The sequence below is a fragment of the Oryctolagus cuniculus genome, chromosome 8, assembly GCF_964237555.1.
Source record: "Oryctolagus cuniculus chromosome 8, mOryCun1.1, whole genome shotgun sequence".
Taxonomy (NCBI): Eukaryota; Metazoa; Chordata; class Mammalia; order Lagomorpha; family Leporidae; genus Oryctolagus; species Oryctolagus cuniculus.
This window is the reverse complement of record NC_091439.1, coordinates 56468482-56493983: the sequence shown is the minus strand read 5'-3', so window position 1 is coordinate 56493983 and position 25502 is coordinate 56468482. Positions and strand designations below refer to the sequence as shown.

The 25502-nt window shown below is 43.8% G+C and overlaps 2 protein-coding genes, 1 long non-coding RNA gene and 1 other non-coding gene across 12 annotated transcripts in view; 3 read left to right on the top strand and 1 right to left on the bottom strand.

Annotated features, from left to right (window-relative positions):
* LOC127483281 (uncharacterized) overlaps window positions 1–15248 on the bottom strand; it is a 54522-nt gene extending 39274 nt beyond the window's left edge. For 2 of the 6 annotated variants that reach the window (XR_011378313.1, XR_011378312.1), the window contains exons 1-2: window positions 15127–15248; window positions 13418–13595 (exon numbers count right to left, since the gene is read on the bottom strand). This is a non-coding gene — a long non-coding RNA (uncharacterized lncRNA). Of the gene's footprint in view, window positions 1–6452; window positions 13596–15126 lie in introns of all 6 variants that reach the window. The other 4 variants (XR_011378315.1, XR_011378314.1, XR_007917356.2 and 1 more) reach the window with 3 other exon arrangements.
* Window positions 15249–15256: 8 nt separating this feature from the next.
* On the top strand, window positions 15257–19159 carry RPL34 (ribosomal protein L34). 4 transcript variants are annotated; one of them, XM_051820125.2, is made up of 5 exons: window positions 15257–15329; window positions 16669–16742; window positions 17169–17268; window positions 17354–17457; window positions 19044–19159. In XM_051820125.2, the coding sequence occupies exons 2-5, from the start codon at window positions 16678–16680 to the stop codon at window positions 19126–19128; spliced, it is 354 nt and encodes a 117-aa protein (XP_051676085.1). In that variant the 5' UTR covers window positions 15257–15329; window positions 16669–16677; the 3' UTR covers window positions 19129–19159. The 4 variants fall into 4 exon arrangements, with proteins under 4 accessions (XP_051676085.1, XP_069903874.1, XP_069903872.1 ...); XM_070047773.1 differs by having other exon boundaries at window positions 15310–15702; XM_070047771.1 differs by having other exon boundaries at window positions 15313–15435.
* Window positions 15905–16044, top strand: LOC127489424 (small nucleolar RNA SNORA29). Its single transcript, XR_007917360.2, has one exon. It is a non-coding gene; the product is annotated as a small nucleolar RNA SNORA29 (small nucleolar RNA).
* Window positions 19160–21247: 2088 nt separating the features above from the next.
* LOC127489421 (large ribosomal subunit protein eL33-like) lies at window positions 21248–23521 on the top strand. The gene has a single exon (XM_051840822.2). The coding sequence runs from the start codon at window positions 22169–22171 to the stop codon at window positions 22499–22501; it is 333 nt and encodes a 110-aa protein (XP_051696782.1). The 5' UTR covers window positions 21248–22168; the 3' UTR covers window positions 22502–23521.
* Window positions 23522–25502: the final 1981 nt, after the last annotated feature.

The window sequence follows — 25502 nt, the reverse complement described above, 5'->3', positions numbered from 1 at the left end:
GCTAAGAAATCTGTGCTTAGTGATAGCACTGGAAGCTGCTTAAAGTTTCTGAATGGAAGAGCTGCATGGTTAAAAGCAGTATTTAAAAAAAAAAAAAAAAAAAGAAAGAAAGAAAGAAAACAAGCTTGTCAAGAGTCTTCTATGACGTTGCCACTCAGAGAGTGGTCAAGGACCAGCAGCAGGGGCTTCACTGGGTGAGGGTCCATCAGAAATGTAGACTCTGAGCTTCCCCTCCCAGGTCCACTGAACCCTAATCGGCAGAGCAGCAAGACCCCCAGGTGATTTGCTTGCATGATAGCACCTGAGGAGCACAGTGTGGAGACAGTGAAAGAACACCTGTCCTAAGCAGACCAGTTAGAAGACAAGGACAAAGACAGAAGAGCCAGAGATGCTGACAGGAGATGCATCAAGGCTAAGGGACACTGCAATGGGAAGTCACAAATGCTTCAGGGCTTTCGGGCAAGATGATGGTAGTGTATTTTTGCCTCTCTTATTTTTGTAACAGATTAATCCTCTTTTTTTTACTCATTAAAGTCATTGTTTTCTCTTAATGCAATTTTCTTCTATTGGCTCCTGCTATTCACGAGCAAGCTCTGCTTTTTCTAATTTTGCTCATAGGCCGTAAAGTAAATGAGAAATTTCCCTGAGCCTCAGTCTGAAGGGACGCAGATTGCAACTACTGCTGTGCAGTAAAGACACTGCATGAAGAGATTAGGAGAGAGAAAGAAGAAGAGAAGTGAAGATATCTGCTCTTGTATTTCAGGGTTTCCCTCCCTCCTGAGTGAACACGAATCTAACAGGTGTGCATTCAAAGCGTGCAAGTGTGTCTTCATCAGCTTTTAATCATCAGCTTCAAGAAAATTCAGATCTCTCTGAAAGAGGAAAAAGTAAACAGCTGAGCACTGTGACTCATTTACACTTCAAATATACTTTGAGTCGGTTATTCCTCAATTAATCAAATAGCTGGTGTATCCCTAAAGTAGTATAAAGTGACACGCTGTGTGAAATCAATTTTTCTTTCCAAAATCATTAAATCCAGTAGCCTGTGACTATATCCCTGCTAATTCTGGGACCAGTCCTTTCATCCTCCATTAACTCTGGCACGCCTAACAGGCTGTCAAGAATAATTTCCCAGGACGTAAATAATTCAGAAATTAAAAATTAATAAATAATAACAGAGAACTACTGGGAAATAGGCTGGGTCAATTAGTGCGCTCTGCATTCTGCTTCTTCGCAGCAGGGGGGCGGCCACATTCGTTACTTGAATCTTTCCTTCGATTCTGGGCTCTGATTTACAGCTCTTCATTACTGGATCCAGTCAGACGCAATTACCTCCATCACTATCTCAGTTCCTAACTTCAAAGAAACGAACGTTTTCTTGTCTGCTTTTTTTCTCCTTGCAGCAGGCTCAGCTTGACATCCCTGGAATTTCTTCCACGCAGACTAATTAATAAGTCTTCGACTTATCATATTCACTTCTCTTCTTTGATGTGCTACCTTAGTCAATCATCCCATTTAATTAGAATTTCAATGATAACTTTACTTATCTTGTGGCTAGATGTAAATTAAAATAACAGGATTTTAATTCTTTTTATGGGGTGGTGACATTTCAGAAGAAAAAGTTTCAACACAAACATGGTATTATGTACTTTTTTAGGTGGGGGTGGGGGAGCATTCTGTACAATTATTTTCCTCTTGCAGCAAAACAGTGTTGCTGTTGAGCAAGCAATAATAGAAATACAGTGGGTTTTTTAAAAATTTTTCTTTAATAGCATAATTTCACCTAAGCCTGTCCCAGGAAAACAGTTGTCTTGATTTGCATAAATAATTGGGACAAGACACAGGTCACGTTGCCAGCAAAGGTGGTGGCTATGTTTTGAAGAAAAAACTATTTCCAGAAGGTCTTTACTAATCCTTCTAATTCTTTTCTTTTTCAAAACTGTTCTTGTCAATCCAGGCTATTTTCCATTTTGACAAATTCTATAGCGGTTTTGTTAAACTTCCCCAAAATATCCCAGAGCAGTAAGGTCCAGGATGTGACACTGGTGTGCAAAAGTAGTTAATAAGGGGGAACAGAGAGCGGCATTTCATTTGTAGAAAACAACGCTAAGACAAATATGTGTTGGTTACACGCTTTCCCTGCCTTAATCCTCCCAGCGTATCTGTAACACAGGATTGTTATCCCCGTTACAGATGCAGAGACTGCCTCAGAGAGGCTAACTTGCTTCTTGAAGGCCACAAAGGCAGCACACAAGGAGGAAGCAATCAAACAAGAAGGCATGAGAGAAAGGGAGTGTGAGCCTTCAGGCTTAGCATTTACAGCCTTCCACGATCTGGCTTCAAACTGTCTGCCAAACTCATGCCCTCTCTACCCCACGACATTAATTCATCCAGAGTAAATCTCCAGGCATTAACTCACCACCCAGAGCTTGGTATACACCTTTTATACTCTATTAATAATATATACCTCATTAATATGGTTTCGATGGTTTCTTCACAGTTCAGAGATGTTGGCAGAAAGCCAGTCATTGTGGCTATAAACACTTGGGATGTTTGTATCTACAGCAGCAATAATGAGTGCAGTCATCATAAACACATTATTTTTGAATCACAGGAACAAGCAGAAATTCATATATACTATATTTACAAGTTTTGTGACAAGAACATAAGTTTTTTTCTCACATTTTCTTAAATTATTTTTTCCCAGGAATACCATTAGCTGTTTTGTTTGTTTCTTTTAGAACAAGTTACTAACAATAGGAACATCAATGGGAATTTCCCACAATTATTCCTATCTTTGATCTCTTAATCATTCTCCTCGTCTGCTCTCAATAACAATGTCCAGTAAGACAACAAACAGGTTCCAGTGACCAATATAAACTGACTTTATTAGTAAGACATGAAACCACAGCATTTATGCCATTCTGAAGCTAACCTTTTGGGGATTTAATACAGTTGTTCTTTAACAATAGAACTTGGCTCATTTGCTACTTAAGACATGATTATTTAAATTAAAGTTAATTGGTTTCCTTACTCCCCTTTAGGGCTTTGGGCTCAGAACATTTCTATTAGAAAAATCTAATTTGTCTCAAATTCCTATTTCTAAAATTTGGAATGGTAAAACGCTCTGATATTTTAACTCTTTGTAGCAAAAGTTATCTGTAAATTCCAGCTAAGCTGACAAAGCAATTAAAGGTGCAGTGAACACATTCAGCAGAGGGCTCAACAGTTTAGGAAAAAAGCCAGAGCCACAGAGGTCAGTGGTTGGTCTCTATCAAAGTCTCCAAGGGGCTAACAAAATGTTGGGCCACTCCTGATACTTTTTTTAAGGTTCTCAATATAAGTTTTAAAATGAGGACATGTCGCAGCAAGATCACCACAACTATGACATATTTTAAATGTTTACATCAATCCAATTAATTTTAATACACAAAATTTGGTGTGATATAATTGAGATGTAAATAATCACAAGATTTAATACTAAATGCAGTAATTCATGGTACACTATTTGCTTTGAGACCCAGTTGTGGAACAAGTGTAAATGTTCTATAGTGAAAATCTCTCAATCTCTTTACTGTATCTCAAGGACTGTAACTATAACCTCATCAAGATACTATGTGTTTTTTTTTTTTTTTTTTTTTTTTTTTTTTTTTGACAGGCAGAGTGGACAGTGAGAGAGAGAGACAGAGAGAAAGGTCTTCCTTTTGCCGTTGGTTCACCCTCCAATGGCCACCGCGGCCGGCATGCTGCGGCCGGCGCACCGCGCTGATCCGATGGCAGGAGCCAGGTGCTTCTCCTGGTCTCCCATGGGGTGCAGGGCCCAAGCACCTGGGCCATCCTCCACTGCACTCCCTGGCCACAGCAGAGAGCTGACCTGGAAGAGGGGCAACCGGGACAGAATCCAGCGCCCGGACCAGGACTAGAACCCGGTGTGCCGGCGCCGCAAGGTGGAGGATTAGCCTAGTGAGCCGTGGCACCGGCCTAAGATACTATGTTAAAAATGTTTTATTTGGGCCAGCGCCGCGGCTCATTTGGCTAATCCTCCGCCTGCGGCGCTGGATCCCATATGGGCGCCAGGTTCTAGTCCCGGTTGCTCCTCTTCCAGTCCAGCTCTCTCCTGTGGCCCGGGAAGGCAGTGGAAGATGGCCCAAGTGGTTGGGCCCCTGCACCCACATGGGAGACCAGGAAGCAGCAGCAGCTCCGGCAGTAGCGGCCATTTAGGGGGTGAACCAACAGAAAGAAGACCTTTCTCTCTGTCTCTCCTTCTTACTGTCTGTAACTCTACCTGTCAAATAAATAAATAAAATGTTTTATTTGAAGTTCATCTTGAATCTGAGGCTCAAATTCAAATGTTCTCTCTCATCATACTTTGGTATGCTCCAATCTCTACTCATTTATTCACTCACAAAAATACTTTGTAGAGGCTGGTGCTATGGTGCAGCGGGTTAATGCCCTGGCCTGAAGTGCCGGCATCCCAGATGAGTGCCGGTTTGAGACGCAGCTGCTCGACTTCTGATCCAGCTCTCTGCTATGGCCTGGGAAAGCAGTAGAAGATGGCCAAAGTCCTTGGGCCCCTGCATCTCCATGGGAGACCCGGCAGAAGCTCCTGGCTCCTGGCTTTGGATCAGCGCAGCTCCAGGAGTTCCAGCCAACTGGGGAGTGAACAATCGGATGGAAGACCTCTCTCTCTCTGCCTCTCCTCTCTCCGTGCAATTCTGACTCTCTCTCTCTCTCTGTGTAACTCTGACTTTCAAATACATAAATAAATCTTTAAAAAACAATACTTCGTACTATGGGTGTTCTGGCCTAGTAGTTACACTTTGCTGGGGGCGGGGGAGGGAGGCTGGTACAGTGGGGTAGCAGGTAAAGCCACCGCCTGTGATGCCAGCATCTCATATCGGCACCAGTTTGTGTCCCAGCTGCCCTACTTCTGATCTAGCTCCCTACTAACGTGCCTGGGAAAAGCAGCAGAATATGGCCCAAGTATCTGGGCCCTGGAACTCACGTGAGACCCAGAAAAAGCTCTCAGCTCCTGCCTTTGGGCACCCAGCCCCAGTTGCTGTTTCCACTTGGAGAATGAACCAGTAGATGGATGATTTCTCACTTGGCTAACCCTCCGCCTGTGGTGCCGGATCCCATATGGGCGCCAGGTTCTAGTTAATGCCTGGAGATTTACTCTGGATGAATCAATGTCGTGGGGTGGAGAGAGCATGAGTTTGGCAGACAGTTTGAAGCCAGATCGTGGAAGGCTGTAAATGCTAAGCTTGAAGGCTCACACTCCCTTTCTCTCATGCCTTCTTGTTTGATTGCTTCCTCCTTATGTGCTGCCTTTGTGGCCTTCAAGAAGCAAGTTAGCCTCTCTGAGGCATCAATGTTTCAAATAAATAAAAAAATCTTAAAAAAAAAAAAAAGATAAGGATAAAGATGGGCAGGCACTGTGGTGTAGTGGGTAAATCTGCAACCTGCAGTGCCAGCATCCCAAATCGGTGCCAGTTCGCGTCCCGGCTGCTCCACTTCAAATCCATCTCTCTGTTATGGCCTGGGAAAGCACTGGGAGGTGGCCCAAGTCCTTGGGCCCTGCACCCATGTGGGAGACTTGGAAGAAGATCCTGGCTCCTGGCTTCAGACCAGAGCAGCTCTGGCATTGCAGCCAATTGGGGAGTAAACCAGCAGATGGAAGACCTCTCTGCCTCTCCTTCTCTGTGTAACTCTAACAAATAAATAAATAAATCTGTTTTAAAAAGATAAAGACTTTAAAGTATATCTAAAAATATTAAATTTTTTTTGAAAAAGGCTCTGCTGGGGAAGACTTCATCTCATATCAGAGTGCCTGGGTTTAGGTCCTACTTCCACTCCTGATTCTACCTTCCTGCTAATGTATACCCTGGGAGGTAGCAGGTGACGGCTTAAGTAGTTGGGTCCCTGCGACTCAACTGGGAAGACCTGGATTGTGTACCCAGCTACCTGTTTCAGCCTGGTTCAGCCCCGGGAATTGTGGACATTTGGGGTGTGAATCAGTGAACGGGAGTGCACACACACATACTCTCTGTGTCTGCCTCTCAAATAAATAATTTATATGTAAATATGTGTGTGTAATGCTTTCTAAGTGCCAAGCACTTCTATAGGCATTGGAAATATATCAATCAGAAGAAAAAGGACAAAACTCCCCAACCTTGTGGAGTATACTTCTATTGGATACAGATACATACAATAAGCATAATAAATAAACACAGAATATGTTAGAAAGTTGTAAGTATGTGCCAGCGCCGCGGCTCACTAGGCTAATCCTCCGCCTTGTGGCGCCGGCACACCGGGTTCTAGTCCTGGTCGGGGCGCCAGATTCTGTCCCGGTTGCCCTTTTCCAGGCCAGCTCTCTGCTGTGGCCAGGGAGTGCAGTGGAGGATGGCCCAAGTGCTTGGGCCCTGCACCCCATGGGAGACCAGGATAAGTACCTTGCTCTTGCTATCGGATCAGCGCGGTGCGGCGGCTGCAGCGCGGCAGCCATTGGAGGGTGAACCAACGGCAAAGGAAGACCTTTCTCTCTGTCTCTCTCTCTCACTGTCCACTCTGCCTGTCAAAAAATAAAAAATAAAATAAATAAATAAATAAATAAATAAAAATAAAAAAGAAAGTTGTAAGTATGAAGAAAAATAAAATCAGGTGGGGGAAACTAGGAATGGTATTGGAAGACAGCATAGTGCAATTTAAATGGGAGAGTTAGACTAGACCTCACTGCAGAAGTGACACTGAACAAAGACACAAAGGAAGTAAGAGGAGACCATGCAGATTCCTGGAAAAACAGCCTTCCAGACAGAGAAAGAGCCAGGGAAACACAAGCAGTGTGATGCCTTTGTACAAATTACAATAGGTGCCCCATTATCCTGTAAAATATGATGAACTTCAGTAGTTGATCTAAAGAGAAAATTCAAATTATCACCTTAACAGATGGTGAAAAGGAAATTAAGCAATTCAATACACATTCCTGACATGGAAACAGCATTTAAAAAATAGTGATTAATGGTTATTTTCTTAACATATGACTTACTAGAGAATAGGATGCTTTCCTGTTGAAGAACAGAACAAGGCAAAAATGCTCATTGTCTACACTATGGTTTAATACTGTGTTTGAGGTATCAGTCAATGGGACTGGACTACTGGCATAAGGATTAAGAAGAAAGAAGTAATACAGCTGGCTTATACATCTGGAAAAATCTCCAAAATAAAAATCATATAGTAATAAGAGAATTCACCGAGGTAGCAAGACATAAATGAATAAACAAAAATCCACAGCCTTCTCTTAAAAAGAAAACAGATAAAAACACATACACATTCTGCAGCGCCGGCATCCCATATGGGCGCCGGGTTCTGTCCCGGTTGCCCCTCTTCCAGGCCAGCTCTCTGCTGTGGCCCGGGAGGGCAGTGGAGGATGGCCCAAGTCCTTGGGCTCTGCACCCTCATGGGAGACCAGGAGAAGCACCTGGCTCCTGGCTTCAGATTGGTGCAGCGCCGGCCGTAGTGGCCATTTGAGGACTGAACCAACAGAAGGAAGACCTTTCTCTCTGTCTCTCTCTCACTGTCTATAACTCTACCTGTCAAATAAGTTTAAAAAAATTCTTAAAACACATACACATACACAAAAAAAGAAAACAGATAAGTGGAATAATGAAAAAGAGGATGTTAGTTACATTATCAAGAAAGTAGGTACAGGGGCCGGTGCTGTGGTGCATCAGGTTAAAGCCTGGGCTGCAGCTCTGGCATCTCATATGGATGCTGGTTTGAGTCCTGGCTGCTCCACTTCCTATCCAGCTCCCTGCTTCTGTCTGTCCTGGGAAAGTAGTAGAAGATGGCCCAAGTGCTTGGGCCCCTGCACCCACATGGGAGACCTGGAGAAACTTCCAGCTCCTAATTTCAGATCAGCCCAGCTCCAGCCTTGAGGTCACTTGAGGAATGAACCGGCAGATAGAAGATCTCTCTCTCTCTCTCTGTCTCTACCTCTCTCTGTAATTCTGTCTTTCAAATAAAATAAAATAAATTAAAAAAAAAAAAAAGTAGTGGGGCCAGCGCCGTGGCTCACTTGGTGAAACCTCCGCCTGCGGCGCCGGCTCCCATATGGGCGCCGGATTCTGTCCCGGTTGCTCCTCTTCCAGTCCAGCTCTCTGCTGTGGCCCGGGAGGGCAGTGGAGGATGGCCCAAGTGCTTGGGCCGCTGCACCTGTGTGGGAGACCAGGAGGAAGCACCTGGCTCCTGGCTTTGGATCAGCGCAGCGCCGGCAATGGTGGCCATCTGGGGAGTGAACCAACGGAAGGAGGACCTTTCTCTCTGTCTCTCTCTCTCACTGTCTATAACTCTACCTGTCAAATAAAAAAAAAGAAAGTAGTAAAATACCTAGAAATAATTAAGAAATTTACAACCTATGTCAGTGAAATTTTAAAAATAGACATAACAAATAGAAAAACATTCCATGTTTCTGGCTGGAATAACTCAATGTTATAAAGATGTTAAGATTCCCCAATTTAATATATAAAATTAAAACAAAAAGAATAGCAACAAATTTTTATCTATATTTAAACAAATTTATTCTCAAATCTGTATATTGGGGCTGACACTGTGGCACAGTCACTGAAGCCCCACCTGCAGTGCCAGCATCCCTTATGGTTGCCAGTTCAAGTCTCTGCTGCTCCACTTCCCATTAAGCTCTCTGTTATGGCCTGGGAAAGCAGTAGAAGATGACCCAAGTTCTTGGGACCCTGCACCTGCGTGGGAGACCCAGAAGAAGCCCCTGACTCCTGGCTTTGGATCAGCACGGCTCCAGCCATTGCAGTTATCTGAGGAGTGAACCAGCGGATGGAAGACCTCTCCTCTCTCTCTCTCTCTGCATCTGCTTCTCTGTAACTCTGCCTTTCAAATAAATAAATAATATCTTTTTTAAAAAAATCTGTATGTAATCATTGTCAACAAAATCCCCAAAACATAGAGCAATGTGGGGGGTACTCTCATCAGAATCATAAGATCATAAGGTATCTTAAATTAAGGTAGTTCATTTTTTGAAAATGAGTATTTATCCAAGGCCCTGAATTATTTTTATTTTTTTACATAAAATGCCCTAAAATGAATCAAAGACAAAGATAACCAGGCACATTAAGAGATAAAGCGACAAAAGTGAAGATAAATATCAGATAATGGAGATCCTCGGGGAATTCAGATAATGGAGTTATCAGTCACAAAAACATTAAAATAATTATGCTAAATGTAGTCAGGTACTAAATGATATGTCAAGATTGAAAAATTCAGCCTGAAATGGAAAATATAAACAGAGAAGTGAATAACACTTTAGGACTCAAAAATATGATAGCTAAAATTAAGAACTTTGGTGGATGAATTTAACAGAAAATTAGACATAGCTGAGGAGAGAAGAAATTAACTGAAAAGCAGGCCAGGATAAAACAAAGAATCAAGAGGAAGTGAGAAAAAGAAGTGGTTGTGGTTTTCAAATATAATCTCAAAATCACTGACATTCTATCCATAAATGTCCACCTTCTTCTTAAACTTTTTAAATTTATTTTCATTTTCTATTTAAAAGGCAGAGAGACAAAAATACAGAGATCTCCCTCCTGCGGTTCACGATCCAAGTGTCCTCAACAGCCAGGGCTGGACCAGAGTGAAATAAAGAGCCCAGAACTCGAGGGTTAAAACTGTGATGTAGCAGGTAAAGCTGCCGCCTGCAGCGCTGGCATCCCATATGGGTGCTGGTTCGAGTCCCGGCTGCTCCACTTCTGATCCAGCTCTCTGCTATGGCCTGGGAAAGCAGTAGAAGATGGTCCAAGTCCTTGGGCCCCTGCACCCATGTGGGAGACCTGGAAGAAGCTCCTGGCTCCAGGCCTCAGATTGGCGCAGCTCCAGCCATTGCAGCCATCTGGGGAGTGAACCAGTGGATGGAAGATCTCTCTCTCTCTCTTTCTCTCTCTGCCTCTCCTCTCTGTGTAACTCTTTCAAGTAAATAAATAAATCTTAAAAAAAAAAAAAAAAAAAAAAAAAGCCCAGTACTCATTCTGTGGGTGGCAGGGACCCAAGTACTTTTGCCATCAGCTGCTGCCTCCCAGGATAAGCATTAGTCGGAAGCTGGTTCAGAAGCAGAGTAGCCAGGACCACAACCAGGCGGGCACTCCAACACGGGATGGGGGCAGGAGGGGGGTCCCAGGTGGTGTTCCAACCGCTGCACCAAATGTTCACCCCTGTCCACTTCCTATGAATCTGTGGGTTTGTGACAGCCTTGATGGAAGTGATGCTATGTGCATACCAAGTCTAAGTCACAGTTTCTGCAGGTTCACAGCTTCAAACAGTTCTCTTAGAATGCTTGCCTTCTAGATGAAAACCTCCCTCTCAGAAGCAAACAACCATTTGTGAGAGTGCTAAGCCTTCCATAAGCTTATGTATAGACAGTCTGGTTGACAATTCCAGGTAAGTCTAGCCTTCAAGGCATCCCAACACAGGGATTAAACATAAAAAGTATTCAGATGATGCCAGCCCTCTGTGATGGTTAATTTCAAGACTGGGCTATGGACAGCTGGTAAACCATTGATTTGGTGTGTCTGTAAGGGTGTTTGCAAAAGGATTAGCATTTGAATCTGTACAAGAAGTAAAGATCACCTTCACCAATGTGGGTGGCCACCACCTAAGGTGTTGAGGGCTTGAACAGAAAAAATGTAGAGAAAGGGTGAATATGCTCTCTGAGCTGGGACATTTATTTTCTGCCCTCAGACATCAGCTTTCCTGCTTCTTAGGACTTTAGATTCAGAGACTTATATCATTGGTTTTTCTGGTCCTTCACCTCGTAAATGGAAGATCATGGGAACTCTAAGCCTCCATTACCACCTGGTCTAATACTACTATCGATAGATAGATAGATAGATAGACAGACAGCTAGCTAGCCTATTGGTTCTGTTTCAATGGAGAATCCTGGCTGTAGAGGCACAACTGCAATTCACAATGTGCAACTGCAGACCAAGAAAGACAAAAGAGAATGGGGCAGAAGTGACATCTGAGCCGATAATAGGTGAGAATTTATAAATCTTTGGAAAGACATAAAGATAAAGGTTAAAATTCCCTACGGAGGCCAGAGTTGTGGCACAGCAGATTAAGTTGCCACCTACAAAGCTGGCATCCTGTGTGAGCACCGGTTCAAGTCCACTCCACTTCCCACCCAGTTCCCTGCTACTGTGCCTGGGAAAACAGCAGAAGATGGTGTAAGTGCTTGCAGACCTGGATGGCAACCCAGGCTCCTAGCTTCAGCCTGGCCCAGCCTCGGCCACTGTGGCCATCTGGGGAGTTAACCAGTGGGAAAAGATCTGTCTCTCCTTCTCTCTGTAACTCTGCCTTTCAAATAAATATATCTTTGGGAAAAATGTTCCTATGACCCACTGAACATTTTTTTTTTTTTTTTTTTGACAGGCAGAGTGGACAGTGAGAGAGAGAGACAGAGAGAAAAGTCTCCCTTTGCCGTTGGTTCACCCTCCAATGGCCGCCGCGGCCGGCGTGCTGCGGCCGGCGCACCGCGCTGATCCGATGGCAGGAGCCAGGTGCTTCTCCTGGTCTCCCATGGGGTGCAGGGCCCAAGCACTTGGGCCATCCTCCACTGCACTCCCTGGCCATAGCAGAGAGCTGGCCTGGAAGAGGGGCAACCGGGACAGAATCCGGCGCCCCGACTGGAACTAGAACCCGCTGTGCCGGCGGCGCTGCAAGGCAGAGGATTAGCCTATTGAGCCACGGTGCCGGCCCACTGAACAATTAAAAGAAAAGCACACCTAATCATATCACAGTTAAGCTAATGGAAGAACAACCTAAAGAGAAAATATTTCAGAAGACTACTAGAGAAAATAAAAAGACAAACTACCTGTAAAGGAGTAAAAATAAGAATAAATCTGACTTATCAATAGACCATGGAGGTAAACAACCAAAAAAAAAAAAAATACTCACCAACCAACTAGACAAACCAGCAGGATATGTTCAAAGTACAAAAAGGAAAAAACTGGCAACACTGAATTCTATATTTAGCATAACAAGCTGCTGGCCTGTCTCAATACATTTTAAGATTTATTTATTTATTTGAAAGACAGAGTTACACAGAGAGAGAAGGAAAGGCAGAGAGAGAGAGAGCGAGTTCCTCCATTCGCTGGTTTACTCCCCAAAAGGGCACAACGGCCGAAGCTGTGCCAATCCGAAGCCAGAAGCTTCCTCCAGATCTCCCACACAGGTGCAGGGGCCTAAGCACTTGGACCATCCTCTATTGCTTTCCCAGGCCATAAGAGAGAGCTGGCTTGGAAGTGGAGCAGCCGGGACTCGAACTGGCGCCCATATGGGATGCCGGCACTGCAGGCTAGAGCTTTACCCACCACGCCACAGCGTCGGCCCCATAAATAAATAAATCTTTAAAAGAAAAAAAAAAAACACGGAGGACTTAAATATATGGAAAGATATACTACATTCCTTCTTAGGAAAACTTCGTGTCATTAAAATGTCAGTTTTTCCTTAATCAGTAAAGCGAATGCAAACATAATTCAGATTAGCTGACTCTAAACATGTACCTGGAGAAGAAAAAGTCAAGAATCTCCCTTCTGAAGAAGAAAATGTGGTCCATATTGGCCCATCCTGTGATGAGGACTTACTAAAAAAATTAAGAGTATGTGGAACCGATAAAGAAAAGACACAGTAACGAGTGAAATAGAACAGAGGGCCAAAACACACTCAGAGACACACAGGACTTTGGTTTATAACAAAGGTACTATATCAAATTGGTGGGGAAAGGAGTAAGTATTGAGTAAATAAAGGGGAAAAATGACTAAAAACACAGAAAGAAAAAAAGAAAATGGTATTTCTCACGCCATACATAAAAATAAAACTTGAAAGGAGTCAACAATAAGGCTTTAAATTATTAGAAAATATAGATTAATTCTTATAAACTTTAGAGTAGAAAAATTTTTTAATGATGCACAAACTCAGAAAAGACTGAGAAATTTGTCATTAAAATTAATCATTTTTATCAAAAATCCTGTAAATAAACAAATGTTAAACCTTAAAGCTTCCTGGTCCAAGCCAGAAGAAAGTATAAGTTCATCCTATTTATTTCATAAAAATTTATGACACATATGGTAAGCATATATAGAAATTAATGAACAGAAAGCTAAAACAAGATTAATAAAAACAAAAAGGTTCTCTGACATTTTTAAATAATACTGCTGTGTCTCTGGCAAGACTGATAAAAAAATGGAAATATAGATTAAAAGAATGAAAAGATCACATGAAAAATAAGAGAAAACTTCAATAGTGAGGCCACTATTCTTACCTACTAGGGTAAGGAGGGGCATGAACGAGGTATAAACTGCAATACAGTGTGTTAGGGCTCCCATCTCTTTGTACTCACCTGCCCAGCCAAGTCTCTCTAGAAATACAGAGAACATTTTCCAAGTAAATTCATTCATTTATTCAACGACACTGGTATTCTATACTGGTCTCCATTCCAACCCCTAGCCCTGGACACAAATCAAAGGACTAGGAAGGAAGGAAGCAGCTCACGACCAGGTCAGGAGAGAAGCAGCTATCTGAAAGCAAGCAGAGGGAAAGGTGTAACCAGAGCTTTCCATCTGGCATCACAACAAAGATGGCAGTGATGTGAGACATGATGGCATTAACAGTCCACACAGTCCTCCCAGGCAGCCGTCTGGATGGACAGAGCATCTGCCCTCCATCACGTCCTCACTTTGTTTGCTACTTGGATTGGGAAACCTGGAAAACATGAGTGGATACTAGCATGCTCTTTCCTTTTTTTAAGATTTATTTATTTGAGAGGCAGAGTTAGAGAGACAGAGAGCGAGAGAGTAGTCTTGCATCCACTGGTTCACTCCCCAGATGGCCTCAACAGTCACAGCTGGGCCCATCTGAAGCCAGGAATTTCTTCCTGGCCTCCCACATGGTGCAGTGGCCCAAACACTTGGGCTTTCCCATGCCATTAGCAGGGAGCTGGATCGAAGTGGAGCAGCTGGGATTCGAACTGGGCCCAAATGGGATGCTGGCCCCGCAGGCAGGCAGACACTTAACCTGCTATGCCACAGAACCCACCCCTCCCGGGTGCTCTTTTAAATCTTCTTTCGGTTCAGGCAACTAGTTCACAGCTGCCTTCCTCACTAAATGTTGCCTTCAACTTCAGGAAACTGCCTCAGCAGCAGCCAAGGGGCAGCTGGCCAAGGACTGGATGATGTGGGAGTATGAACAAGTCCGCTTGCTTATTTGGGACAAGTATGATGAACCATCCTAATTCTAGAGCTCCCTCCTGCAACAGCTAAGGGCCTCACTGCCACCACGTTGTCAATCACCCGATCCTGCCTGCCCCAGCTCGGTAGCAGGTGCATTTCCTAAGTACAGGCCCTACTCTCTCCTCTCTGTCTTTTTGTCAGTATGTTGCCAGGGAACCTCATGTAAGATAAAAACCTAAAAAAGGCCTTTTTGGGCATTCTCCCTTAAAGCCCAAAGTTTACTTTTTTGGAAGTCATGAATCCCTTTGACAATACCGCAAAATCCAAAGACCCTCTTCTCTGGAAAAACACAATTTGGTACTCAACGCTAATTTTACTTAAACTTTGATACGCTGCTATTTGAGAAGCTGGTTTCTCCCGCCCTCCTACTCTTTTTTTACTGTCCTGCTCAAACCTTACCACTCATGTAGAGCCTCAGGTAGCCCTTGTACTTAACCCTAAAATCACCCATCATCTACGAGCACTTCAGAGACTACTCTCCATTCTTTTAACTTCATGATGCCTGTGACGTGACATGGTAGGTTCGTTACCGAAGTCTCCCGTTCAGCGATTTAAGGACTTGGCCGAAAGTAACACAGGTAGTCATTAGCAGATACTGAATCAAAAGCCTAATTTGTACAGCTTCTGCTTGAATAAATGATTAAAAAAGGGGGGGGGGCAGGCTAAAACAGGGGAAGTCCATAAAGGCCACCTAATGAGGTGATGGTCGGGATTTAAATCCAGGTCGAACGCCAGGACTGGCTCTCTCATTTGCGTTCGCCCCTACAGCGATTCCTAAACGAGTCTAGTTTCGCGCCAGGTGGACGGTTAGGGCACGTACCGTCTCCCGGAGGCCGCCGTACAACGTGGCGGCGCTACGCAGTCCCGCCCACGGGGGCTAGCTGCTTCGGCTTCCGTACAACATGTCGGCGCGCTCTTGGCCACGCCCGCTGGCTCTGACGCAACTTCCTGTCCTGCGTAATCGCTTTTGACCTTTGAACCCGCCCGTGCTTGCTTCTTCCTCTTCCGGGACGGTGCTTAGAGGTATGGTAGCTGTTTTTCTCTCGTTGGAGTTATGGGCTTTAGAATCCGCCGCCATCCCAAGAGTTGCGGGAAACCAGACCTCTAAGGGATGGTTCTTTGAGCTGACGTAAGACTAAGGGCGCAGGAGGGAGGCTGATGATGGGCGATCTCCCCTACTTTGAGCCTAGGAAGCCCCTCGATCCTGGCGTCCCTTGAAGTCGTGAGTCGCGGGAGCTCGTCGCCGGGGGGCTTTGCCGCCCTTGAAACCCGGCGTTTGGGGGCTGAAATGAGCTGTGTTTCCTCTGGTTGAGACCGGGAACTCGCAGAACATGTTCGGGACATAATGCCCACGTTTTAATATCGGGCCTGTAGCTATCAGGCTTTGGGAGGACGGGTACGTGTGGTTTCGCTGTTGGCTTCTGTTTCCAGAACGAGTAAAAATGTTGTACCCGCCTTGGGTGTGGAGATGCAAATGGCATAGAGGTTTTTTTGGATCACTCGCTCTAGCCTTATGTGCCGTTTTTAGTGTACAATGAAGAGATTAGACTGGTTAGTCTTAACGTGGCTTTCCATAGTTCACTTAAAAGCAAAGGCGTCTTCCCATTTGACTACCACATTTTCTCCAATTAATAGATTTTAGTGGCTATGCTTGTGGGATAGATTAAAATTGCCATGATCTGAAGAGGGAGGGGGTTTTGGTACCCTCCTTCTATATGAAATGGCTGAACAGAAAAAAAAATCGTTTATCTGTAGCTGGTTCGATCAGGTAATGTCAGGTATTTACATTTGATAAATGGAGCGGGGGAACAGGTGCTACACATGTAATATCAAAATCCACCATATTAAAGGGCACTTAATCTTGACACAGATGAGAGGCTGCTTTAGGGAAGACGGAACTCTAAGCACCTAACTGCATCCAGGCACTGTGTGGTGTGGGATAGCTGGCAGCATGTAACCCTAATGACAGTCATAGAAACTAGGTGAAAATCCTATTAGAGATAAGGACCCTAGATCCTTGCATGTGTATTCCTAGGGAATGACACTACTCAGGATTCAATTTCAGTGCCCATTTGTACTCCTCTGTAAACCAGTGTTTCTCTTGCTTGAGTGGTAATAGTTTCCTGGACCCCAGTATAAACAAAATTAGGTTCTTTGAGGAAAGACTCTGATGGTCAGAATTTTAGCCAAATACCATCTTTCATTACCGTTACGAAAACCTCTAAGTGGTTTTGAAATGTGGAATCCTTTGAACAAGACAGATAATGTGTTTTGCATGAGTGTATATATGTGAGTGGTGTATAAACTGTGATGCTGCTTTGTTACCAAAGGAAAACTTGGCCTTACTTCCTTCTTGATTTAGGCAGCCACAATGGTCCAGCGTTTGACGTACCGCCGGAGGCTGTCCTACAATACAGCCTCCAACAAAACCAGACTGTAAGTCGTTCTGAAATTTAAAATCCTTATTGTCAGAGTGGCTTGGTGGCATAGTGGATAAAACCTTTACCTATGATGGGGGATCCCATGTGGGTGCCAGTTGGAGTTCCAGCTGCTCCATTTCTGATCCAGCTCCCTGCTAATGTGCCCGGGAAGGCAGCAGAAGATGGCCGAAGTGCTTGGGCCCCTGCCACCCATGTGGGAGACCCAGAAGCTCCTGGCTTCCGACCAGCCTAACTGCAGCAGTTGGGGCCATTTAGGGAGTGAACCAGTGGGTGGGCAGTCAGTCTGTCTTGCCTTCTTTCTGTGTAACTCTGTCATTCAAATAAATAAATCAGTCTCTTTAAAAAAAAAATTCTTATTGTGCTTTCTACATTTACTCTACAAGAATGCTGAGGTGTTGGGCTTTGTGGTCTTGCTTTCTAGGTCCCGAACTCCTGGTAACAGAATTGTTTACCTTTATACTAAGAAGGTTGGGAAGGCACCCAAATCTGCATGCGGTGTGTGCCCAGGCAGACTTCGTGGGGTAAGTGATCTTTTTGATGTGAACAACAGAGTGAGGGCTGAATTTGAAAGAATCCCAAAATAATCTCAATGTTTTCCTAATGCAGGTTCGTGCTGTGAGACCTAAAGTCCTGATGAGATTGTCTAAAACCAAAAAACACGTCAGCAGGGCTTATGGTGGTTCCATGTGTGCTAAATGTGTCCGTGACAGGTAGGTAACATGCTTGCTTAAGCAAATATGTGGATGTGTGTCTCTTTACACTGCCTGCTAATCATTAAAAGACACTTTAAACAAGTTTCACAGTCTAGGATCCTTGACAAAGCAATGAATGGTAGGTAGATTAAAGGACCTTGATTTTGTAGATGTGTGGTTTGGTTATAGATGGATGGAACAAAGGGGCTTACAAAATGAAAAACTTATTTTCAGCTTGACATTTTTAAAATGCGGGAATTGACAGATTTGGGGAGCAGGGCAAATTGAGAGCTAACTTGTCTTCTCAAGGGAAAAACTGATTTACAGAGTAGTTTAGCCAGTTTGTTTGACTATTTCTGTAAAGTGGTATGCATACATTTCTAAACCAAATCCTGATGCCTGCATGCTCCATTTTTCACTTTTAAGGAGTTAAGTTTGTAAGTGTAGAGTAAGGCATTAAATTACTACAAATAAGAGAGAAATAACAAATACAGAAGTAGCTGAGAATCTGAGAATGGCATTTGAGGTGGATCCAGAATGGTTCGTAAATTGTGGACAAGAAGCAGAAAGCGTTCGAGGAGAGGAGTAACCTATCGGTTTGATCTGGCACAGTAGGAATTGTGAGTGAAGAACCATGAGTGAAATTGGGAACATTGGAGGTAAACGGGTCATAACTTTTCCAACTAACGGAATTTGTTTACCTCACTTTTGGTTCCCAAGCTTGACCAAATGTGATCACATGGGGACGCTGGTAAAGAATGCAAATTCTGAGGCCCTAACTCCTAGCTGGGCATTTGAGTTTTGTTTTACAGGATGGCCTAACCTTATTAGCTGATGTGGTAAGCAGTTCTGTGTGTGTGGCCTTTGCTCTGGGGAAGTTGAGGGAATTTTTTTTAAGGTTGGTATCAGTTGTATTGCCAATGTGAATGCATTGAGGAGATTTGAAGGAGTCCCAGAGATTTGTGGTTGGGTTATTGGGTAACACAGAGCAGCACAGGCTTTAAGTGGGAAAAGGCAGGCTCTTTACCTTGAACTAATTGAATAAATGCTAGCAAGCTCCTGATTTTTGCCAGGGAAGTCCTGTTACAACACTTATTGATGATAGTAATCAATAAGATGCACTCTACAGGGGACATCAAAGTTCACAGAATCCTTCCAAATTTAATCTTCATAAAATCTGTGCAAAGTAGGTTCAACGTTATTTCAGTGCCTTAGAGAAGGTATCTTCTGGATAAGTGGTAGAGTGTGTTCCAAATAGCCTCTGGAATTACTGTCTTGATCCAGTGCTTTTTAATTTGAGTTGCCAGTGCATAGCCTTCTGTGTTTTTTTACTGGATCAGCAATGCAGTTACAACATCCTAAGGCATTTTACAAATCAGGTAGTGTCCTGGATCCTAGTAACAGAAATTACCTTAATTGAAAGCTATCATAAGCAGCAGTGGGAATGCTTTTATGATAATCATAACTCAGAAGAGGGGGGTAAGTACACTCATATTTCTCAATTGCTTTACTTGGGTCTTAAATGGTACCTTTTCTGCCTACCCTGTGTTGAATCAAAAGAGAAGTTGATTTTTCTAAAGAACTTTTAATATTTTCCTTTCTAGGATCAAGCGTGCTTTCCTTATCGAGGAGCAGAAAATCGTTGTGAAAGTGTTGAAGGCACAAGCACAGAGTCAGAAAGCTAAATAAAAACATGAAACTTTCAAGTAATTAATCAAAAGGTTGTTTTGTGTTCTTTCTGTTCTAATTTGTCAGTGTGCAGGTTTCTTGTCATGGTATTTGGGGGCTCAATGATTTTTCAGCTGTTTTTCTATAGGAAACAAAAGTGGAGCTCATTGGCTGGATTTTTTTTTTTCATGGAACAGTTTTGAAGGTATTGGAGTAGCTTGAAAAATGGCCGTGAACCTTTCTTTAATACCATTTAGATCATTTTTACAAAGGATGGAAACTTGATTTTAAATTACTTAGAATGGAATGTTATACCATTTTTTTTTTTCATTTCAGTTCAGAATTGATCTTTTGCAGCTTAAAACTACTCATTCAACAAATAATGGCTCCTAAATACAAAATCTTGGGTGGTGGGTCTAGTAAAATCAAGTTCCAATTTATATTACATTTATAATTCAAGCCAGCATTAAAGTATGGACTGTACTGTATTTTGTTTTGGGAACTGTGTTCCTGACAAGGTTATGTGGTGTGACGGATCTTTACATGCTGAGAGTACAGCACCAGCCCAAGTGCTGTGCATGCATATGTAGGCTCATTTGAATCCAAGACCAATTCTAGGAGCCATGGCAAGTTTATTTTCAGTCTCAATGAGAAGAGAACCTTCATAAACTAAGGGATATAAAACCTCAGAGTAGCAAAGGAATTATGTAAATTTTTGCAATCTTAGTGAACTTAAAAGTTGAATTTAGGGGCGGGTGCTGTGGCTTAGAGGGTAAAGCTGCCGCCTGCAGTGCCGGCGTCTGATACGGGTGCTGATTCAAGTCCTGGCTGCTCTACTTCCAATCCAGCTCTCTGCTGTGGCCAGGGAAAGCAATGGAAGATGACCAAGTCCTTGGGCCCCTGCACATGCATGGGAGACTAGGAGGAAACTCTTGGCTTCTGGCTTCAGATCAGCCCAGCTCCTGCCGTTAAGGCCATGTGAGGGGTGAACCAGAGGATGAAAGATCTCTTCCCCCTCCCTCCCTCTCTGCCTCTCCTCTCTGTGTGTAACTCCTTTCAAGTAAATAAATCTTTTTAAAAAAATTTGAATTTTGAAGTTAAAAATACCCTTTATAGGTAAATGTTTTCGGCTTCAGTATTCACAGCATGTCGTTGCTAATTTTTCTTTTCCCTTTTTTTTTTTTTTTTTTTTTGACAGAGTGGACAGTGAGAGAGAGAGACAGACAGAAAGGTCTTACTTTGCCGATGGTTCACCCTCCAATGGCCGCCGCGGCCAGCGCACAGCGCTGATCCAAAGCCAGGAGCCAGGTGCTTCTCCTGGTCTCCCATGGGGTGCAGGGCCCAAGCACTTGGGCCATCCTCCACTGCACTCCCGGGACATAGCAGAGAGCTGGCCTGGAAGAGGGGCAACCGGGACTAGAACCCAGTGTGCCGGCGCCACAAGGCGGAGGATTAGCCTAGTGAGCCACGGCGCCGGCCGATTTTTCTTTTCCTAAAAGTTGCTCACTTGAAAGGCAGTGAATTTTACATTCCCTGATGTAACAAGTGGTAGTTTAACCCACTGTGCAGAAGAACCCTGACCTCCCCTAAAAGATTTTTATTTCGAAGAGTTATGCAGAGAGAGAGAGGTCTTCCATCCAGTTGTTCACTCCCCAGTTGGCTGCGACGGCTGGAGCTGCACCGATCAGGACAGGGACCCATGGACTTGGGACATCTGCTTTCCCAAGCCATAGCAGAGAATGGATAGGAAGTGAAGCAGCCAGGTTTCGAACCCTTACCCATATAGGATGCCAGCTCTTCAGGCCAGGGCGTTAACCCACTGCTCCAAAGCACTGGCCCCTATCAACTAGTTCTTGAAGAGGAGAGGGGTTACAGAACTAGTAAATAGCTAGCTGTGAACAGTTAAGAGTAACTACAATACTTCCGTGTCCACATAATGATGACTCCTAGTTTGCCAGGAGTCTGGTTTAAAGTACCAAAATGCCGGCGCTGCGGCTCAGTAGGCTAATCCTCCGCCTGCGGCGCCGGCACACCAGGTTCTAGTCCCCGTCGGGGCGCTGGATTCTGTCCTGGTTGCTCCTCTTCCAGTCCAGCTCTCTGCTGTGGCCCGGGAGTGCAGTGGAGGATGGCCCAGGTACTTGGGCCCTGCACCCCATGGGAGACCAGGAAAAGCACCTAGCTCCTGGCTTCAGATCAGCACGGTGCGGCGGCCATTGGAGGGTGAACCAACAGCAAAGGAAGACTTTTCTCACTGTCCACTCTGTTAAAAAAAAAAATACCAAACAACTTTGGTCTTGACAACTCTGGACACTTTTATTCACATTTTAATATGAGGAAACAAGGACACAGGTTACTCAGCCGTTTGTGTGCATGCCACTAATGTTCTTGCAGGTAATTCTGAAGCCACGTGAGCATGAGATGATGGCTATTTTTTTTTTTTAACAGGCAGAGTGGACAGAGAGAAAGGTCTTCCTTTTTCTGTTGGTTCACCCCCTAGTGGCCGTTTTGGCCGGCGCGCTGCTGCCAGCGCACCGCGCTGATCCAAAGGCAGGAGCCAGGTGCTTCTCCTGGTCTCCCATGTGGGTGCAGGGCCCAAGCACTTGGGCCATCCTCCACTGCACTCCAAGGCCACAGCAGAGAGCTGGACAGGAAAAGGAGCAACCGGGACAGAACCCGGCGCCCCGACCGGGACTAGAACCCGGTGTGCCGGCGCCGCAGGCGGAGGATTAGCCTAGTGAGCCGCGGTGCCGGCCTGAGATGATGGCATTGTGAACATTCATAGTCACGTTTGAGACCCCTTGGCTTTTCCAAGCATCTGCCAATACCAAGAAATGTATAGTTACAATATGTATGAAAAATAGGATTTTTAGTGGAGGTGTAATTGAAGGCCTTGCTAATTTCCCCAGACTAATAGACTGTATCAAGATATTTGTGATCCTGTAGTGTTTTACTGTGTTTTGTGTAATCTAAAATTTTTGTGTTTTAAAATAATGATCTGGCTCTTTCCGCCATCTTGGAGCCTGTGGAGGCCTGCAGGGAGCAGGACTTCTAGAAGGCAGCTATGTCTGGAAGACTGTGGTGCAAGGCCATTTTTGCTGGCTATAAGCGAGGTCTCTGGAACCAAAGGGAATACACAGCACTGCTTAAAATTGAAGGTGTTTATGCTCAGGATGAAACTGAATTCTACTTGGGCAAGAGGTGTGCTTATGTGTACAAAGCAAAGAACAACACAGTGACTCCTGGCGGCAAACCTAACAAAACCAGAGTAATCTGGGGAAAGGTAACTTGCGCTCACGGAAACAATGGCATGGTTTGTGCCAAATTCCGAAGCAGCCTTCCTGGGAAGGCCATTGGACACAGAATCCGTGTGATGCTGTACCCCTCAAGGATTTAAACTATTGAAAAGTAAATAAATAAAAGTGGATTTGTTAAAAAAAAATGCTCTGAACATTTTGCCTTGAAATTTAAGTTCAGTTACTTAGTTGCTCTGGAGACTAGTTTTTTAGTTTTCTAAAAAATTTTATTTATGGGGCCGGTGCTGTGGCGTAGTGGATAAGACTGCAGCCTGTAGTGCTAGCATCCCAAATGGGTACCAGTTTGAGTCCTGGCTGCTCTGCTTCCGATCTAGCTCTGCTAGGCCTGGGAAAGCAGTAGAGAATGGTCCAAGTCCTTGAGCCCCTGCACCTGCAATGGGAAGCCTGGAGGAGGCTCCTGGCTCCTGGCTTCAGAGCCAGGAGTAAACCAGTGGATGGAAGACCTCTGTCTCTACATCTGCATCTGCATCTTAAAAATTTGAGAGAGTGTGCCCTGTGCTTGTTCACTCCCTAAATACCTGCAATAATTGGTCTCCCATGTAGGGTGCAGGAACTCAGTTACCTGGGCCATTGCTGTTGCCTCCCAGGGGTGCATTGGCAAGAAGCAGGGAAATCACACAGGTATGTTGACGTGAGACATGGAGGTTAAACAGTGAAGAAAAAGACCTCATTTGCCAGTCAAGACTTTCCCTCTCCCCACTTCGGAAGTTCTGTAAGACAACACTTTAACTGTGGTGATTATCAAGTTTTCGCAAAATAAGTAATGTGCTAACCTTAGGAAATTTTGAGAAAGCCAAAGCAAAGTACATACTTCTCAAAGCATTCTTTATTAAATGGTTTATTTAACCTTTTCTAAACTTAGTGTGCTTTTACTTATAAAAACATCTTTGTATACAATTTTAATAGTTGAATGTTTTCCTCCCATTTTGTTTTCAAGGCATAAGAGATTTTTAAAGTCAGAATTGGATATATACTGTTTGTAAAAATTTTCAGCTCTTCCTCCCCCCCGCCCACCTCTGACATAACATTTGGGATCGAATTTCTTTTATAAATGTATTTCAGTGACTGCATGTACCATTAAATCCATGTGCCATAATTTACATATTCCTTTCTTCTGAATGTTTGGGCTATTTTAATTTTTCTATATTTTCAAATTGGTGACCATTCTTATTTATACTGATTGTTTTTTCCAGTTCATAAACTTGAAAAATATGGTGCTTAGATTGATGTGATCATAAAACTAGCTTTGTCCAAGTGACCACAATGGCCTCTCTTGGGTTTTGATTTTATTAAAAAAAAAAAAAAAAAAAAAAAAAAAAGCTTTTATTGAATCCAGCTCTCTGTGACAAAGTATTCTTGACAGATTCTTAAAAAGAAGTGAATGTAGTCAATTTTTTTTCTCCCAAAGTCTAGTATTTCTCCTTCCATTGAATTGCTTATAAATTTTATTAACAAGATTGAGGTGGTCTTTTACCCTTAAAAGCAGGAAACCTCCATATGTTTAAATAAGCAAATTAAGTTTGTTTTCAGAAAGCTAGGAACATTAGATATTTTTCCCTAATGATAGGGAGCTTGAGTTCCCATAATTCTGATGGTGAAGGTTATGTCCAGCTTTTAACTATGAACTATTAATCTTACTGAACCAACTAAGATCATACAATTCTTGTGGAATAAGATGGTGAAGGAGTTCTGAATGTTACGGTAGATTCCTTAGCTGGTAACAATTCTGTAGTTATTAAATATTGCCAATAATATAAGTGCGGTGTTGAAGCTGCCATATCCTGGCTCAGGAGGGCCAGTTGTGTGCATCCTTCTCCAGCTCTGCATTTAACCACTTAAGGTTGATACCTTCAGATTGTTAGAGTGGAAGTATTTTCACGGGGTGGGAAGATTGGCAAATGCTGCAGACTCTTTCTGGGAGCTGAATGTTGAGGATCACCAGAAGTGCACCACTGGACGTTACTCAGGTTAGTCTCTAGCAATTTACATAAGAAGCTGTTGGACCCAGGACCTCTGGTACATTTTAGGGGGCGTAATAATTTTCATGAAAAGTGTAATTAAGAGATGATGTGAGCCGGCGCCATGGCTCACTAGGCTAATCCTCCACCTTAAGGCGCCGGCACACTGGGTTCTAGTCCCGGTCGGGGTGCCGGATTCTGTCCCGGTTGTCCCTCTTCCAGGCCAGCTCTCTGCTGTGGCCAGGGAAGGCAGTGGAGGATGGCCCAAGTGCTTGGGCCCTGCACCCCATGGGAGACCAGGATAAGTACCTGGCTCCTGCCATCGGATCAGCGCGGTGCGCCGGCCATGGCACTCATTGGAGGGTGAACCAACGGCAAAGGAAGACCTTTCTGTCTCTCTCTCTCTGTCCACTCTGTCAAAAAAAAAAAAAAAAGAGATGATGTGATTTTCCCAGAATCTCAAGTCCCCTCGTATATGGTACATTCTTGATAATGATTTACACTTAAAAGTTCTTTGCTATAACTGTATTAATACTTAGTATTTTGGGGATTGATGTTACAAATTCCAAAATGAATCTGAATCTAAATCCAATTGTGGCTGTGTGACGAGTTCAGCATGTGAATGAAGGGGAAAACAATCTTTCAATGGTGAAAGTTTGTTCAAACAATGAAACCTAGAGATGACAAGCACTGTTTTCTAAACCAGGAGTAGAAAAGTTAACATTGTCTTCATGAGTTAGTTGGTTTGGGCTGTTGGAACAATACCATAGACAGGAGGGATTAAACGAGAAACGTGCACTTACCACTGTTGGAGGTCGTGAAGTCCAGGATCAAGGAAGCGGATGACTCGGCATGTGATGAAGCACTCTTCCTGGTCTGCAGGTTGCTTTGCTATTTCATATGGTGGAGAAAGCTTTTTCTGTCCTATATCTTCTTAAAAGGGCACTAATCTCATCATGAAAGCCACTTACCAGACCTGTTGGTTCCCAGAATTTCTTCTATCTCCTAAGACCATCCATCCCATCAGGGTTAGGATTTACACATAAAACTTGAGGGGAAAAGAACATCCAATCCAAGGGCCGGCGCTGTGGTGTAGTGGGTTAACGCTCTGGCCTGAAGCGCT

Coding starts and splice junctions, on each gene's coding strand:
- RPL34 (XM_017347368.3), top strand. CDS start 16,027: ATGGCTGAACAGAAAAAAAAATCGTTTATCTGTAGCTGGTTCGATCAG. Junction 16,743..17,168: donor GCCTCCAACAAAACCAGACT/GTAAGTCGTTCT, acceptor CTTGCTTTCTAG/GTCCCGAACTCCTGGTAACA. Junction 17,458..19,043: donor GCTAAATGTGTCCGTGACAG/GTAGGTAACATG, acceptor TTTCCTTTCTAG/GATCAAGCGTGCTTTCCTTA.
- LOC127489421 (XM_051840822.2), top strand. CDS start 22,169: ATGTCTGGAAGACTGTGGTGCAAGGCCATTTTTGCTGGCTATAAGCGA.